Source organism: Quercus robur, chromosome 1 (genome assembly GCF_932294415.1).
Source record: "Quercus robur chromosome 1, dhQueRobu3.1, whole genome shotgun sequence".
NCBI classification, from domain to species: Eukaryota; Viridiplantae; Streptophyta; class Magnoliopsida; order Fagales; family Fagaceae; genus Quercus; species Quercus robur.
The window spans coordinates 2,795,838-2,813,547 of NC_065534.1; the positions used below are offsets into that span (position 1 = coordinate 2,795,838).

Sequence of the window (17,710 nt, forward strand, 5' to 3'; positions counted from 1 at the left end):
AAAAGAGGGGGTCAAGTCAGATTTTTAGTTCGCACGTGCCCCCCACCTAACACCACTCCCCATCACTCATTTTCACCCACCTCTCTTCTCTCTTTTGGCTGGCTGTCTCTTTTCTGTGTTTCATTTTCTTTCTTTTATCTTTACTTAAACACACACACACACACACACACTCACTTCCACACTCACCCACCGGCCTCCACTCCAAAGCAATCAATCCTCACCATCATTTTTTCGACAAGATCACCAGATAAATACTTAGGAACCCCAAAGCATCTTCATCACTTTATTTGAGGTAAAAGTTCTAATTTCTTGTTTGATGGGTATTATGTTCTTGTTTGGAAATGATATTCAACTTGGCTGTGCATGTACATGACACTGGCAGTAATGGTATTATGGTTGAATTATATGCAACTTACATATATTTTTTGGATAAAAACAGTTTTTTATTTTTGAAAGGGATAAAAACAGCTTTTAGATAGAGACATCGACTTATTTGTTATTATCAGTTTCTTTAAGTATCAAAATCTCCACATTTACAAAGATCACATATATCATGTTAGTTGAGCACTTGAGCTATATACAGTGACTTCTCTGTAATTGTGAACTTTGAAATTTCATTCTCTCTAATAATGGTTTACTATATGCAGACGATTTGGTCCTACAAACCGCACCATCCAATGATGGGCGTGCAGAAGATTCAGTTCGGGAATCCCCAATATCCAATAATATAAATAAAAAACGTGGAATAACGCTAATGCAGCGTATATGGGCTCTTCCACCGAACAAGAAATTTGTATGTGGGTTAAATGGGAGCAAGCAACCGGTTGGGGAAAGCGGGCAAACATTCAAAAGGTGGTTGGGCACCTTATGCATCTGCCGCAACTATTGCCCACTTATGCCTGCTACTTGGACGCATGTCGACCGTAAATGCAAAGAAGACGCTTGGGTAGAGATAGAGGTTGTATCAAATTAAGATACTTTTAATTGTTATGTATAGTCGTGTATGTGCTAAATGGCATTTTCAGTAGGGTGAATTATTGCACTATGCTAACTCAATTTTTGCATTTCAGAAAAAATGGATCATTGACCCAGAGATTATTAGCCCAGCTAATCAAATGAACTGGGCAATGCACTTATTAGGAGAGTTGAGAAGGAACCGAAGAAGTAAGTTAAAAAAAAAATGCTACCCAAAAGATGCGTTAAAAGAAGATGTTTATAAAAGCAAACCAGATTGGGCTGACGAGCAGGACTACCGCGCACTAGTTGACTATTGGTTTGATTCTAAAACGAAGGTTGCGCTATTTTCTTGCTCTATTTTCTTGCTCTATACCGAGTACAGTGTTTTAACTGATTTGTTTGTTTTAATTTGTTGGCGGGAATGTGTAAAGGAATTAGTGGATACGAACAAGAGAAGTCGTTCGTTTCAGACGGATATAGCGAGGACAGGGCCTATAAGTTTTGCACAAACTGCTCACAATATGGTAAGAAATGCATTATACAACAACTAGCCAAGTTTTAATGCTCTACTATTTTAATTGAACTTGTGACATATTGGTGGTATCAATAAATTCTAGTTGTATTTATTTATTTATTTTGTTGTTGAAAGAACATGGTCGATTCGAATTCATGGAAATTAAAATAGATTTTGTCGGCGTGAGTTTAGCATTGAGGAAGGGCTTGCATGGAGATGACAGTAATGGTGGCAATGCCCAACGTTGTCGTAGGGTCCAAACTAAGCAATCCACAATTTCATTACTGTAATAATACAAACTTCTTGGTTTAGAATTAATCAATATTAAAAAATCACAAAAGAGTTTCCGTACATATTGTTTGGTTGAATTAAAATTATTATGTGTGATGAATCTGAAGAGTTTGAAGAAACTAGTTTACTGATCATATGCACAGTGTTGGGGTAAGGAATACTTGGCTTTTTTGCATGTTTATGACTGTTAATAGACATTTCTTGTGATGTTTCCTGTTTTTGATTAGTGATTTCATTAATATTTATGTTTGCCACTTTGTTAGCAAGAGTTTGGTTTGGTATATAGCAATTGGGATGCATATAGGCAGGGGGATGTAGCTGCGTTTAAAACGTGGCCATGGAGTAATTGTAAAAATATTTAGGGGGTTGTAGCTGCGTTTAAAACGTGGCTATAGACAAATTCAAAAAATAGTTAGGGGGTTATAGCCGCGTTTTAAACGTGGCTATAGGTAACAGATATAACCACATTTAAGAAACGTGGCTATAGTTGTGGCATATAGTTATGGCCACACTTTTTCAAACGTTACATCTTATAAAATGGCTATTTTATTAAATCTAATATTATAAAGAGTGTTGGTACCAAAAACCGCTTGATACAAAGCATTCACATGAAGAAAACAACTCGTCTTTTTGAACGTAATAAACTACATGTTTACGGAATTTGTTTTATGGTTATATTGCATGTTATGTTCCAAATTCCATTTGCTATGTTTGGTTGTCGCTTCATACCGACATAAATTTTCACTATTGTAATGAGACTGTTGAATATGATGTAGGCAAAAGAAAACGGCCAAGCAGTGGAGCGTGCAGATGTTTTCATAAAAGCATACTGCACGAAAGATGGGACTCCTATTAGTAATGAAGTGCGAGACAAGATTGTAAGCCTATATCATAACCTATTTATTTTCTAATTTGTGCGTGAAATGTTTATAGCAAATAATATGTTATTTGGTTCTTATATGAAAACAGGATAAAATGAAAGAAATTTTAAACAACGGGGGCAAGCTAGTAGGAGACCATCGCGATGGAATTCTCTGGGCAAAAGATGATGCGTTCGCTCAAGTGATGGGCAAAGAACGTTCTGGACGTGTCCGTGGGGTCGGTTTTGGACCAACCCCATCTGGAAGAAGTGGGTCCAACCTTCCATGTGTGCCTGGGCCGTCGTCCACTGAAACGGTCCAACGAATGATTGCATTGGAAAATTCGATGAGGGACCAACTTGCTGACTCAGAGCAAAGGCATCAGCAGCAACTGGCCGAAGCACTGGCCGAAGCAAAGCGGGAGTCAGATGCACGGCATGAGCAGCAACTGGCCGAAGCAATGCGCGAATCAGAAACACGGCATCAGCAGCAGCTGGACGAAACAAAGCGGGAAATGGCCGATACAAAGCGGAGAATGGATGAAATAGTAGCCTTCTTCCAAAAGAACATGCCACCAACCAGTTTAACCGATTATTCAGGTAATACAAACTTTGCGTTTTAGTTAATGAAACTTGCGTGTTTATTGCAATATTATGTGCTACTAATTTTGCGTATATAATATTTTCAGGATATAGCGCAACATCATAGTATAATATCTTCGTGGACTCTTCATGGACTCTTCATGTATAATTGTTTGGATATTCGGAATATTGTAACTTCGTGGATATTGAAAATATTGTAAACATAATTGTAATATTGTTTGGACTCTTCGTGGACTCTTCATGTATAGTTGTTTGGATATTTATTTAGAGAAAATTAATGCTTGAGAAAATTCTTACTTGATATTTTGTTGGAATTCTGGGTTGTTATTAGAGATATTTTGGGTTGTTATTGGAATTCTGGGTTGTTTGACAGGTTTGTAAAAATCTGCCCAGCAAAAGGAAATAAAAAGGAAAAAAAAAAAAATGTAAGGTTGAATTTATTCAACCATCTAATTGGCTTTATTCCGTGCCAAATTTGCTTGTAATTCAGCATTTAGTAGCCCTGTATTTAGGTGGGTTTGTTGTAAGGGTAGTGAGTGAGATAGAGTGAAGATTGCTCAAGAGTGTGCAAGAAAACAGAGTGTCGCGGCTGGGACTCGCGGGTGGACTCGCGGCTGCAAGCCGCCAGAAGCTGCACACGTGCCAAGCATGCTGGAAGATGAACAGTCATGCTAGCTGGAGCACTACAGGACAAAACAGGACAACTGGCCATACGGTTAACTCGCGACTGGATCTCGCGACTTGGTCAAGCCGCGAGGTCAAGCCGCGAGCCACCCCTGTTTTGCCAAAACCTGACGTTTCACATTCCTCTCCACTCCAGTATAAATACCCCTTTAACCCACGATTGAAAGAGAGCTTCCAGAGAGAATTTTGAGAGAGAAACCCTAAAGAAAAACCAGATTGTTTCACCCACAATCTATACCTTAGAGTCTCTTCAAATTCCCTTACTCTCTTCCTCTCCATTGTCAAAACCTTGAGAGGCATTATACCAAACCTGGTTCTCACCATTATCATCTTTGTGAGTCAGTTGTTTGGATTTCTGGGAAGCAGTTAGGAAGGAGCCAATCTTCATTGGTTGATGCTACGGTGTAGTAGCGGAATCCGGGAAGCTAGAAAAGAAAAAGGTTCGGCGCAACCTCGTTGGAGCAAGAAGCTTGGAGGGCTTAGGTGCACTGGGTAGATTAGGCTTGGAGGGTCTATTGCTGTCCTTGTATCCCAACTATATTTTCTAGTGGATTGATTACCGCTTGGAGGGCGGCAGAGAGGTTTTTCGCCGAGGTCTTCGGTTTCCTCTTCGATAACACATCGGGTGTTATCTTTGTGTTTGCATCTTCCTTCCTCTCTATCTTTGCCTTTACATTATCTGCTGTGGTTTTATTTTGTTATGGCTTAGATAGTTGTTTAACCAATTTCACATTATAGCATATGTTAAGTTTCCGCACACTTATTGTTTGACATATTGCTTGTGTTGGTTAAGTTAATTTTTGGGGGTCTAAACGTTCAAAGGTGTTTTGTACACGTTTTTTGAACTTTCAAAAAATACTATAGCCACGTTTTTAAAACGATAAAAACGTGGCTATAGACCAAATTCATAATAAGAATTCGGGGGGCTTAGGCCGCACTTAAAACGCGGCCTAACGTTGTAATCTTGGGCCGCGTTTAAAACGCGGCCTAAGAGCAGAACCTTAGGCCGCGTTTTAAGTGCGGCCTAAGACTGAACCTTAGGCCACGGTTAAAACGCGGCTTAAATGAGTGTAACAGGCCGTCACAATGGGAGGTATGGCCGCACTTTTTAAACGCGGCCTAAGGTTGAACCTTGGGCTGTGTTTTAAACGTGGCCTAAGGTTCACCCTTGGGCTGCGTTTAAAACGCGGCCTAAGATTCAACCTTGGGCTGCGTTCAAAACGCGGCCTAAGGTAAAGGCTTAGGCCACGTTTTGAAACGCGGCCTAAGCCCGTACCCTTAGCCCGCGTTTTAAACGGGGCTATAGGACCCGGGCTTGGGCCGCGGTTAAAAAGTGCGGCCATAGGACCATCAGTCCTATAGTCACGGGTTTTAGGCCACATTAGAAACCGTGGCCTAAAAAAACGTGGCTATAGGCTATAGCCACGTTTTTTTGGCATGTAGCCGCGTTTTAAAAACGCGGCCAGAGGTCCTTTTTTTTGTAGTGCGTATACACCCATCACATATTTCATAATTCTCAAGCTCATCGGTAAGCTTCAAGTCATGCTCATGACTGAAATGTTTGATTTTTATGGGTCCAATTTTGTCCTTCCCCACCCTGGTTGTTGACTCAATAAGCTCCTCATCTTTTGATTCCCACTCCAATGCTAGCTTCCCACCAAAGTTGTCAATAGCACAATCAAGATGGACAGCATAATCACAACTTGAGCAATAATAAATCCCATAGTTTGTGTCCAACTTTTTTACACAAAATTGACAAAGTCGGTCCTCAGATTGATCAGTCTTGAGAGGTTTGGTGAGGTTGAGAGGGTGCTTGTGCCGCATATGTTTGACCATGTGTGGTAAGAAAGCACATTTGTGGTGGAACCAAATTCCACATAAGGCACATTGGCAAGGCTTGTCCTGACCTTTTTTACCACAAAAATTACAAGTGAATGAGATTGAACCTTGGAAGAGGGCCAATGGGTGGTCATGAATTTCGACTTCAAGGATGGATTGTAGCGAAGAAGCACATTTGACATCAAGGACAAATTTGCAGAGGGGACAATGGTAAAAGAAATGTTTGCAAACTAAATTGCAATAGTTGCATTTGTAAGTGCCTTCATCATTTTTAGTTATTTGGAGAACTAAAGGGTGTTTGTCATGTATTGGGAGTTGCAACTCACGGGGTAGTTCGGCGCATGAATTATGAAGACGAAAGCGACATTGCCCACAACAGACACATGAACCCACAATTGCTTCACCACACCCAGTACATTCGAGCATAATTTTATAATAATAAAATAAAATCCTTTCCATCTTGGACATGAAGTTCCCAGGAAATTTATTGATTATCAGAGGATGCTCATGGATGAGGTGTTGAAGTTCCATCTCTCTCTGTTGTCTCCCTGTCAAACACTCATACAACTAATTTGTCTACCGGACTTGAAAGTTACTTTGCACTTGATTGTGGTGGGTGTTATGCTTTTATGTGAATACGTATTAAATGATTATCTTAGATACTCACCTGGGAATTGAAGACTTTGAGTAAACACAACTTTCCGTGCACTTCAATAGAACATACCCTTTAGTCACTCCTTGCACTAAAAAGGGAAGATCATCTTCAAATGAAAATAAGTTTGGATCTCTTAATTATCTGAAAGAAATTGTAGTAAAAGTAAAGTAAAAAGGCTCTCTAAGTCATCATAAATTCAAATGGCAAAATAGCAACAAAATCTTATTGCATTTTACTTTTATAAGACAACACAAGCTACTTTTTTTAATTTTTTTTGGAAAAAAAAAAAAGAAGAAGAGAAGAAGCAAGACATACTAACGCAATAACAAGAACTTGGACTTGGCTTCAAAACTTCGTTGATCCGTTTGGTTGCATGAATATTTAGGTTGAGTAGATTTATATTTAAAGCTCCACTTCTATTTGGAATTTTTAAAGTATAATCTAGATTGCTTGATAAAGGAGTGGGAATGAATGAACAAACTAATGTGTAATGAAATAGAAAAGAAAGGAATCAGGGACTCTTCTGATCAAACACACATATAGCTAATTTGTCTACATGACTTGAAAGGGGTGGGTGCTCCGCTTTTAGTTATTGGACTTGATTGTGGTGGGTGTTATGCTTTTAACTTAGCAGATGTACTATATGTGTATATAAATATTAAAGGCTTATTCAAATGGTGAGCTTCTAATAATCCCAACAAAAACTATTAGGGTTCAAATCCCCTTACTCCAATTATTGAATTATAATTTTTTCTAAAAAAATATTAAAGGATTATCTTAGATACTCACCTCGAAATTGAACGCTTTGAGTAAGCACAACTTTCCGTGCACTTCAACAAAACGCACCTTTTAGTCACTTCCTGCACTAAAAGGGAAGATCATCACCAAATGAAAATAAGCTTGGATCTCTTAATTAACTAAAGTAAATTGTAGTAGAATCAAAGTAAAAATGCTTCCTAACTTATCATAAATTCAAATAGAAAAAGTAGCAACAAACTCTTATTGCATTTCACTTCTAAAATACAACACAAGCTATCTTTTTATTTATTAAAAAAAATATATATATACTCACACTCGAACAAGAACTCTGATTTGGCATCAAAAGTTTGTTAGTCAATTTGGTTGCATGAATTTAGGTTGCGTTGATTTATATAAGCTCACTTCTATTTGGATTTTGTAAAGGTAGAATCTATATAGCTTGAAGGAGTGGGAAGTAAAGACCAAATGAATATAATGAAATAGAAAAGAAAGGAATCAAATTCAAATGGTTTCTTTTTCTTTTGTACCAGAATGATCTTTTTCTTTTTTTGAATGTTAAATGTAAAAGAAAAGAACAAAAATGGGAAGAATAATATATATAACATTATAATCATGATATATTCCCTAATTTTTATTTGTGATTAATTGAATGGAAAAAAAAATCTAATTCGGCTCAATTAATAATTAGTGTTTCATCCAAAATCTGATGTCTTAACACTAAAACAAAAAATAATTAAGAATTTTTATTATTTTATGTTGTTGAACTCAATGAACTGTAAATTTGCAAAGATAAAAAAAGCCCATTAGTGTTTCATCAAATTAAGATTATGCAATTATCTTGAATAATTTACACAAAAAAGAAGAAGAAGAAATAGTAACTTGTTATCACTTCATTTCTATTTGCGATGATGTATGCAATGTGGAAAGAGTTTTTACGAGGGGGATGAAGCAAGGAATTAATCCTTCTCTTGTTTGGAAAAGGAAAAAATGGAATCATTTCTCTCTGTTAATTGAGACCAAAGTTATTCTTTTATCCACATTTTTACTCTGCTTGCATGCATGATCACAAATTCACAATTATGTTGAATAATTTACTAAAGAAGAAAAAAAATATAGTATCTTGTTATCACTCCATTTCTATTTGTGATGCACGCAATATGGAAAGAGTTTCTGATTAGGATATGAAGTAAGGAATCCTTCTTTTGTTTTGGAAAAAAAAATCAAAGTAAAAATGAAATGGTTTCTCCCCATTAATTAAGACAAAAGTTATTCTTTTATCCCATTTTTATTCTGCTTGCGATCGAAATTAATTAAATTATTAAAAGAAAAAAGAAAAGAAATAGAAGCTTGTTATCACTCTTAGTGGTAGAACCAAGAAATTTTTATTCTAACATTATTATTTTTATTTTCATTAATATCATCATTTCTATTGTTATTAATGTTAGAGGCTTACAGCCATGAATTACTTTCTGGTGTCTGGCAATGATAAGTTGTGATGGGGTCATAAATTGATCGCAATAAAAGTATTCGTTACGCGATTTTTGATAGTGATTCTCAGCTGGTTATTAATTCGTTTAGCAGGGTACCACAATCCCTCAACTCAGCATCATGAATAACATTTCAAGAGCATTGGCTCAGGTACAGCAGCTCCATAGTGTTCAGTTATCTTATACCATTAGAGAAGGAAATAAAGTAGCTCACCTGTTAGTTCAACGTGTTAGAGGAAACGCTAGGTATGATTGGGAATGTTATTGCTTAAGATGTACTGCTTTTATCCCGTGTGAATGAAATTCATTTATTTCGCTCTAAACGCCATTTTTGACTAGTTGAGACGCCATTTTTGACTCAGGCCTCTCAGAGTCCTTGCTGGAACCAACAGCTGATGTGGCGCTTTTCATTATTTGACAAGTGTTCGTGGGTCAAGGACAATTTTGTGATCAATTGCATCATCATTTTCTAATATATGTATGGTCACTCTCTCAAATTTTGCACTGTTAAGTTTACCAAAATGATATCGTGTTGGATAGTAAAGGAAAAATAGAAAAGAAAAAAAACACTAAGACTATCACTATGAGGGTTGAAATTAGAAGGAAAAAAAAAAAAAACTAAAACTAAATGAACAAAGTTATTTTTTTGAATGGTAATAGTAATGTTTTTTCTCTTTCTATTTTCAATTAAAACTCTTACTTCTTTACTTCTTTATTATTTTTAACACTTATTCGTTACATAGATAAAACTAAGAAATATTTAATTCTCCTTTTCAAATGAAGTTTGACATATGAAAAAGAATAGCCTATTAATTATATATACATGGAAAAAGGAAAAGAAATATAGATAGAAAATCTACAAGAATAGCCTATTCAGTCCACTTTGGGCCTATGCTGTCCAATTCAGTCTGATTTGGTCTTATTCAGTCCACTTAGGTTCTATTCGGTTGCTCCTTAAAAAAAAGGTACTATTCGGTCCTATTCGGTTCACTTCGGTCTTGTTCAGTCTTATTTGCTCAACTTTGGTTGAATTCAGTCCACTTCGGTCCAACACAATCCTTTTAGTCTTATTCAGTCTATTTGGTCCACTTTGGTCCTATTCTTTCTACTTTCGTCCTATTTTGTTCGCTTCAGTCCATTCAGTTCTATTTGGTCCAATTCGGTTCATTTGGTCCATTTCGGTCTACTTCAAACCATTCAATCTATTTTTGTGCATTTAGGAAAATATAGGTTTGGGTTGCGAGCACCTATTCTAAATCCAAATTTATTATCTTGTAGCTTAGGGTATGTATTTTAAAATTTTCAATTAGATTCAACTATATGGTTAAGGGTTAATAACTCACGTTAATGGCGGACTTAAGATTTAATGTCAAGTGGGGTAAATTTCTAAGGGATAGACACATGCACACAAATACTTGAGACAGTCTAAATAATAAAAATCAATTTATGTGAATAATAAGCTATATTTTTATGCAAAAATATATATATGTCTATTGTATTTTTCAATCAGATGTTTTTTTACACAATTACAAGTCATTTTGTGATTTTTTTTAAGTTGATATTCCACATGTGCTATTTATATGAAAAAGGTTGTTAATACTTAATAGTTGGACTAACCTCAAGTGCAACTCATGTAAATTTTAATATATTAATTAATATATACTAATCAAATAATCAAATCGTAACACTTTTAAAACTATATTGTGAATATAGTATTTTAAATTTCATATTTCACTTAAAAAAAAATATTAGAGTTTATCATGTAAACATTCTTATATTTCATTACTTAAACACACAAATTTGCATAAGAATAATAAATTATTAAATTGTGAATTTGTGATTTTTTAATAATTTTTTCTATTTTCAATTAAACTCTTACTTCTTTATTTTATTTTAAAAAATGAATATTTTTGTTATCTCACCTTTTGAATTTTTGAGAAAAATTATATTATTTTCATTTTGGTACAACAAAATTTATATTTATGATTTATGATTGTTCCTATAATAAATAAAAATATGATTACGAAATACATTACTCATTATTAAATTAGTTTAAATTGTAAAAAATAAAACCACCATAAAAATTATCATACACAACATGCATGTTCGCTACTACTTAACTATGAAAATTGCAGTAAAAGTAAAGTAGAAATGCTCTCTAACTCATCATAAATTCAAATGGCAAAATAGCAACACAAGTTACTTTTTTTGGGGGGGTAAAGAACAGGCCAGAAATGCTCACGCACGAACAAGAACTTGGACTTAGCTTCAAAACTTTGTTGATCTATTTGGTTGCATGAATTTAGATTGAGTAGATTTATTTTTAAAGCTCCACTTCTATTTGTATTTTTTAAAAGTATAATCTAGATAGCTTGATAAAGGCGTGGGAATGAACGAACAAATTAATGTATGATGAAATAGTTTAGGAATGAAGAACTCCTCCGGTCAAATGTCTTGGGATGCCTCTTATTTCAGGAAAGCTGGCTATGAGGGACTGCACTCCTCTCATAGACAAGATCACAGCAAGGCATCTCTCATTCTCTGGTATATTGCTTCTCCTTCAATCAGTTCTGTACAGTATCCAAATATATCTTCTTCCTTCCTTAGAAGGCTGTTGCAGCTATCGAGCAGAAATTTAACCACTTTGTGGAAGGGAACTGAGGAGGGGAAGGGAAATATTATTCTTGTGACCAGGTGTATACTCCAAAAAAGGAAGGTGGATTGGGACTAAAAATGGTTGGAGAAAGGAATAAGGATTAAGGCTGCTATTTTGAAACACATTTGGAACCTCTTTGCTAAAGCTGGTTCTCTTTTGGGTTGCATTTGCATGGGTCCATGACTATGAGGCTCTTTTGAAGGGTGAGTGCTTTTGGAAATTGGAATGTTAATATCCAACAACAAAGCGCTTGGGATGGAAAACTTTGCTCAAATTAAGGAATGAGGTTGGCAATTCTTGAAGTGGGAGATGGTAAAAATATCTTCCTTTGGATGGATTGATGGCATCATTGGGGATGGTGTATGATGCAGCAAGCTCCATTAAGGCAAAACTAGAGTGTGCTGATTAATGGGCAGTGAGCTTGGTCTCCAGCTTGGGCTGATGAATTAGTCACTGTTCAAACTAAACTTAGCCTCATTAGATTGGGGGAACAGGACAGGCCTGTTTGGATTTCATCTCCTTCAGGAAAATTCAACTGTACTTCTGCAACATGGGAGCAACTCAGACACATAGAAAATGAAGTTCCATGGCGGAGGTTGATCATATGGTTCCCTGGCTGAAACTATTCCAAGACATGGGTGTATTGGCTGGTTGAAATTGAGTAAGAGGTTGACAACTAGAGAATAGTACTAGTATTTGCTTAGTGAGAAATGAGAACGGATAATCAAAAGATACAAAAATTAAGCGAATGAGATGAGAGGTGGCGATAGGAATAGGATGTCTATTCATGTAAGGAGCTCAGAAACATATGAAGATGTGCTCATTCTTTTAAAATTATTCTTATATGAATTTTTTATTTTACTAATATCATGGTCATTTCCATTGATTATTAATGGTAGAGTAAAGAATTCCTTTCTGGTGACGCGCCGTGATAGTTTGAACCATATAGAACTTCAATAGTTCAATGATTTCAATCTATTCCAGTCGCCTGGAAATAGAAGTACTTTTATTTTTATTTTTTCAAGTCAAACATTTTGAAACATCATTGAAGCAAGGAATCACATTTGACATCAATGATCATGAATTTCCCGGAAATTCATTGATCATCAGAGGATGCTCATGGATTAAGTGTTGAAGCTCCATTTCTCTATGTTTCCGTGTCAAACACACATACATATAATTTGTCTACATGACTTGAAAGTGGTAGGTGCTCTGCTTTTATTTATTGGACTTGATTGTGATGAGTGTTATACTTAGCAGATGTTCTATATTTCATATGTGGATAATAGAAATATTAAAGATTTATTCAATTGTTACCTTCTAATGTTTTCAAAGGAAACTATTGGGGTTCAAATCTCCCTACCTCAATTATTGAATTATAATTTAAAACAAAAAAGGAAAAAGTATTAAAGAATTATCTTAAACACTAACCTGGAAATTGAACGCTTTGAGTAAGCACAAGTTTTCGTGCACTTCAATAGAATGCACCCTTTAATCACTCCCTGCACAAAAGGGGAGATCATCTCCAAATGAAAATAAGCTTAGATCTCTTAATTAACTAAAATAAATTGTAGTAGAATCAAAGTAAAAATGCTAACTCATCATAAATTCAAATGAAAAAAGTAGAAACAAACTCTTGTTGCATTTCACTTCTATAATACAACACAAGCTATCTTTTTATTTTATTTTTTAAAAGGAAAGATACTCACACTCCAACAAGAACTCTGATTTGGCTCCAAAAGTTTGTTAGTCAGTTTGGTTGCATGAATTTAGGTTGCGTAGATTTATAAGCTCACTTCTATTTGGATTTTGTAAAAGTGGAATCTATATAGCTTGAAGAAGTGGGAAGGAATGACCAAATAAATGTATAATGAAATAGAAAAGAAAGGAATCAAATTCAAATGGTTTCTTTTTCTTTTGTACCAGAATGATCTCTTTCTTCTTCTTCTTTATTTTATTATTATTTTTTTTAATGTTAAATGTAAAAGAAAGGAATATTAAAGGGAAAAATAATATATATAAATATAAATTTATACTCATTATATATTCCTTGATTTTTATTTGTGGTTAATTGAATGGGAAAAAAAAATCTAATTGGACTCAAAATTTTTTTTTTTTTTTTTTTTTTGGGAGAGAAATTGGACTCAATTAATAATTAGTGTTTCATCCAAAATCTGATGTCTTAAGAGCATCTCCAACAGATGCTGTATTGGGGTTTTTTGGAGAATCTATGCTACTGTTCACACTCCAACGGGTTCGCTAAACACAAACTTTTCTAAATTTTTTTTGAAGTTGCTACAGTCATTCTCTTAATTTAAAGAACACTGTAGCAACTCTAAATGAATTTTTCTGCTTAAACAAATCATACAACTCAATAAAAAAACAATTCTTTCTCTCTGCTCTCACCAATGCTACAAACATTCACAACAGCTACAATCACAATAATCCTTTTTCTCAAACTTCTCTAAACTCAAGCATAAGCAAAATACAAACTCAAAAAAATAATCTTAAAATTAATCAAACCATAAAAATAAAAGCAAAAAAAAAAAAAGGAAAAAGAAAAAAAGACACAAGACATAGACCATATGGGCTGCGTTGGGGAGGAAGACGAGTGGCGGCGGCGGAGTGGAAGGCGCGGCGGCACAGAGAGCGAAACGGAAGGTGTGGCGGAGCGGAGCCATCTAACCCATCTGTTCTCTCTCTCTACCTCTTTCTCCATTTCTTATTACAGAGACAGCTGGATAATGTGTTGGAATCAAGTAGAAAAAGAAAAAAAAGTTGAGAAAGAGAGCTGGAGAAAGAAAGAGAGAGGGAGGCTCTAGAATCAAGTGGAAAGTAGAGAAAAATAAAGGGAGAGGATGGAGATATATGGGTATACGTGTGTGGTGGAGAAAAATCAAGAGAAAAAAAAAAGAAAAAAAAAAAAAGAAACGTATGGATGATAGAAAGAAAGAAAAGAAGAGAAAAAATGACAATTTAGAAATTCTACCACAATATTTTCACAATAAATCTTAAGTAACATATTGTTATTAGCTAATATTGGTAAGTAAAAATATAATTTCAGCGACGGGTTTAAATTAGAACTGTAACAACTTTCCACATAAGATTTTGATGTGATTTTTGTGAAAGTATTGCGAAAAATGTTGTGAATATAACATTTTTCATTGAAAAATATAATTGTTAGGAATGAATATAGAAAGAATAAATGATGACAAAAAAAAAAAAAAAGAATGAATGAAGAAATAATATTTAAATGAGATAGAGTGGGATAGAGAATTTGTTGGAAAGTGTATTTGAAAAAGTGGGTAGGTAAAAGTTAAATGTCACTGTTCATTCTTCAAACAGTACAAAAATTTGGAGAAACTGCTGGAGATGCCCTAATATTTAAAAACACTAAAACAAAAAAAAAAAAAACAAAAAAAACAAAATTAAGAAATTTTATTATTATATGTTGTTGAACTTAATGAACTTTAACTTTGCAAAGATAACAAAATGTCCATTAGTGTTTCGTCAAACTATAATTGTGGAATTATGTCGAATAATTTACCAAAAAAAAAAAAAAAGAAAGAAAGAAGAAGAAGAAGAAGAAATAGTAAATTGTTATCACTCCATTTCTATTTGTGATGATGCACGCAATGTGGAAAGAGTTTTTGCATCAGGGCTGAAGCAAGGAATCCTTCTCTTGTTTGGAAAACAAAAACAACCAAGGAAAAAATGGAATCACTTCACTTCGTTAATTGAGACCAAAGTTATTCTTTTATTCCTATTTTTATTTTGCTTGCGTGCATCATCACAATTATGTCGAATAATTTAAAAGAAGGAAAAAAATAGTAACTTGTTATCACTCCATTTCTATTTGCGATGATGCACACAATATGGAAATAGTTTCTACTTTGGGAGATGACGCAAGGAATCCTTCTCTTGTTTAGAACACAAAATTAGCCAAAGGAAAAATGAAATGGTTTCTCCATGTTAATTGAGACAAAAGTTATTCTTTTATCCCTATTTGTATTTTGCTTGAGGCACATCACAATAATGTCAAATAATTTATGAAAAAAAAGTAACTTGTTATCACTCCATTTCTATTTGTGATGATGCATGCAATATGGAAAGAATTTCTACTTTGGGAGATGAAGCAAGGAATCCATCTTTTGTTTAGAACACATAAACAACCAAAGAAAAAATGGAATGGTTTCTCCACGTTAATTGAGACAAAAGTTATTCTCTTATCCGTATTTGTATGATGCTTGCGTGCATCATCACAATTATGTCGAATAATTTAGGGAAAAAAAAGTAACTTGTTATCACTCCATTTAATTTCTATTTCTGATGATGCATGCAATATGGAAAGAGTTTTTTCTTAAGTGTTGAAGCAAGGAATCCTTCTTTTGTTTGGAACACAAAAACAACCAAAGGAAAAATGGAATGGTTTCTCCACATTAATTGAGACAAAAGCTATTCTTTTATTTGTATTTGTATTCTACTTGCGTGCTTCATCACAATAATGTTGAATAATTTACAAACAAAAAAGAAAAAAAAAAGTAACTTGTTATCACACCATTTAATTTCTATTTCTGATGACGCATGCAATATGGAACGAGTTTTGGCTTAGGGGTTGAGGCAAGGAATCCTTCTTTTGTTTGGAACAAAAAAACAGCCAAAGGGAAAATGGAATGGTTTCTTCACGTTAATTGAGACAAAAGCTATTCTTTTATCCGTGTTTGTATTCTATTTGCGTGCATCATCACAATTATGTCGAATAATTTACACAAAAAAAAAAGTAACTTGTTATCACTCCATTTAATTTCTATTTTTTGATTGATGCATGCAATATGGTAAGAGTTTTTGCTTAGGGGTTGAGGCAAGGAATCCTTCTTTTGTTTGGAACACAAAAACAACCAAAGAAAAAATGGAATGGTTTCTCGTATTAAGACAAAGTTATTCTTTCATCCCTAATTTTGTTGTTTTATCCAAGCGAAAAAAGGACTTAGATAATCTTGTTGCATAGCACCGTGGGCTTTTTTACTATTTGTTGGGGAAGAGAACACCTTGAGAAGCCTCCAAATAAGGGCTTAATATAACAAGAGTTTCTATGATGATTCATGCAATATAGAAAGAGTTTTTGCATGGAAGATGAAGTAAGGAATCCTTCTTTTGTTTGGAAAACAAAAACAACCAGAAGAAAAATCAAATCATTTCTCCGTTAAGTGTGACCAAAGTTATTATTTCATCCTTAGTTTTTTTCTTTTCTTCCATGTGAAGGGGACTTTGATAATATTGTTGCACACTACATCATAGTTGGGGGTAGAACACCTTGGCGAAACTCCATAAAAAGAGCATTCACATCAGTTTCCTCAAATATTTAGCTAAACTAATCCAAAAAACTCTACTTTTGCTAGTTTAGCTAGCTATCTATTATTTTCATACACATACATCAACCTCAATACTTTATCAACATTGAAATTTAATGCTGTGAGGATAGAAGCACACTACATGTAGCAATGAGACTATCTTTTTAAAAAAACTTTAGTTAATTTAATGAGGCTGATACACGTTTGTTTCGATTGAGTTTAGTGAGACTAATGTGAATACACTAAGAGGACATTATTTTAACATATAGAAAGATCAAATAATCCAAAATTTTAAGTAATTTAAATTTGGTCAAACTATATTATATTAAATAATTGCTTTTATTATTATCACTCGCATATAATTTTAAAAGAGTACTACTAATATTTTCCAAAACAGCAATGGGAAAGGACAATTGAAAGATATGAAGAGTCTGGCAATGATAAGGTCTGATGGGGTCATAAATTGATCGCAATAAAGGTATACGCGATTTTTGATAGTGATTCACAGCTCGTTATTCATTCCTTTTGCAGGTTATCATAATCGCTCAACTCAGCGTCATGAATAACATTTCAGGAGCATTGGCTCAGGTACAGCAGATCCGAACCGCAGTGTTCAGTTTTATCATATTGCTCGAGAAGAAAACAAAGCAACTCACGTACTAGCTCAACACGTTAGAGGCATTGCCTATTTTATCACTTGGATAGAGGAAATACCATGTATGATTAAGAATGTTACTATTCAAAAAGAATTTTATTATTCAGGGTGTACCGTTTTTATCCTCGTTTAAATGAAATTCATTTCTTTTGTATAAATTTTTTTTTTTTTTTTTTTTTTTTAAGTTCAATTAACTAAGTATATGCCCAATATAGGACTCATCATTTATACAATATGTTGGGTTAAGATAGCTTGACCTCGGTTAATTAATTCAATTTATCCAAGTTGATTAATTAGGTTCAATTGCATGCAAATCATGAAGGCACTAACAAATTACCCAAATAAACTAAATGCAGCGAGAAATAAATTGACACAATGATTTGTTGACAAATGGGGAAAA

General features: G+C 34.3%; 3 protein-coding genes across 18 annotated transcripts in view; 2 read left to right on the top strand and 1 right to left on the bottom strand.

Moving 5' to 3' along the window:
- The window catches only part of LOC126715792 (uncharacterized), a 65,016-nt gene that overhangs the window by 19,359 nt on the left and 27,947 nt on the right, over positions 1-17,710 (bottom strand). Inside the window, exons 1-4 of one of the 16 annotated variants that reach the window (XR_007651942.1) lie at positions 12,736-13,248; positions 7,192-7,262; positions 6,415-6,543; positions 6,126-6,295 (exon numbers count right to left, since the gene is read on the bottom strand). The exons of 11 other annotated variants lie outside the window; for them this stretch is intronic. The gene's annotated coding sequence lies outside the window, so the exon portion shown is untranslated. 4 more of the 16 variants (XR_007651944.1, XR_007651939.1, XR_007651940.1 and 1 more) reach the window with 4 other exon arrangements.
- On the top strand, positions 672-1,472 carry LOC126715892 (uncharacterized). The gene is made up of 3 exons (XM_050416737.1): positions 672-958; positions 1,071-1,273; positions 1,389-1,472. Exons 1-3 carry the CDS (start codon positions 755-757, stop codon positions 1,393-1,395), a joined length of 414 nt encoding a protein of 137 aa, XP_050272694.1. The 5' UTR covers positions 672-754; the 3' UTR covers positions 1,396-1,472.
- LOC126715883 (uncharacterized) lies at positions 2,544-3,504 on the top strand. Its single transcript, XM_050416725.1, has 3 exons — positions 2,544-2,640; positions 2,745-3,221; positions 3,311-3,504. The coding sequence occupies exons 2-3, from the start codon at positions 2,828-2,830 to the stop codon at positions 3,328-3,330; spliced, it is 414 nt and encodes a 137-aa protein (XP_050272682.1). The 5' UTR covers positions 2,544-2,640; positions 2,745-2,827; the 3' UTR covers positions 3,331-3,504.

What these genes read in the sequence shown, in the direction of transcription:
- LOC126715883 (XM_050416725.1), top strand. Translation starts at nt 2,828, where the DNA reads ATGGGCAAAGAACGTTCTGGACGTGTCCGTGGGGTCGGTTTTGGACCA. An exon ending in CAGTTTAACCGATTATTCAG is followed by an intron (nt 3,222 to 3,310) that starts GTAATACAAACT and finishes TAATATTTTCAG; the next exon opens with GATATAGCGCAACATCATAG.
- LOC126715892 (XM_050416737.1), top strand. Translation starts at nt 755, where the DNA reads ATGCAGCGTATATGGGCTCTTCCACCGAACAAGAAATTTGTATGTGGG. An exon ending in ACGCTTGGGTAGAGATAGAG is followed by an intron (nt 959 to 1,070) that starts GTTGTATCAAAT and finishes TTTGCATTTCAG; the next exon opens with AAAAAATGGATCATTGACCC.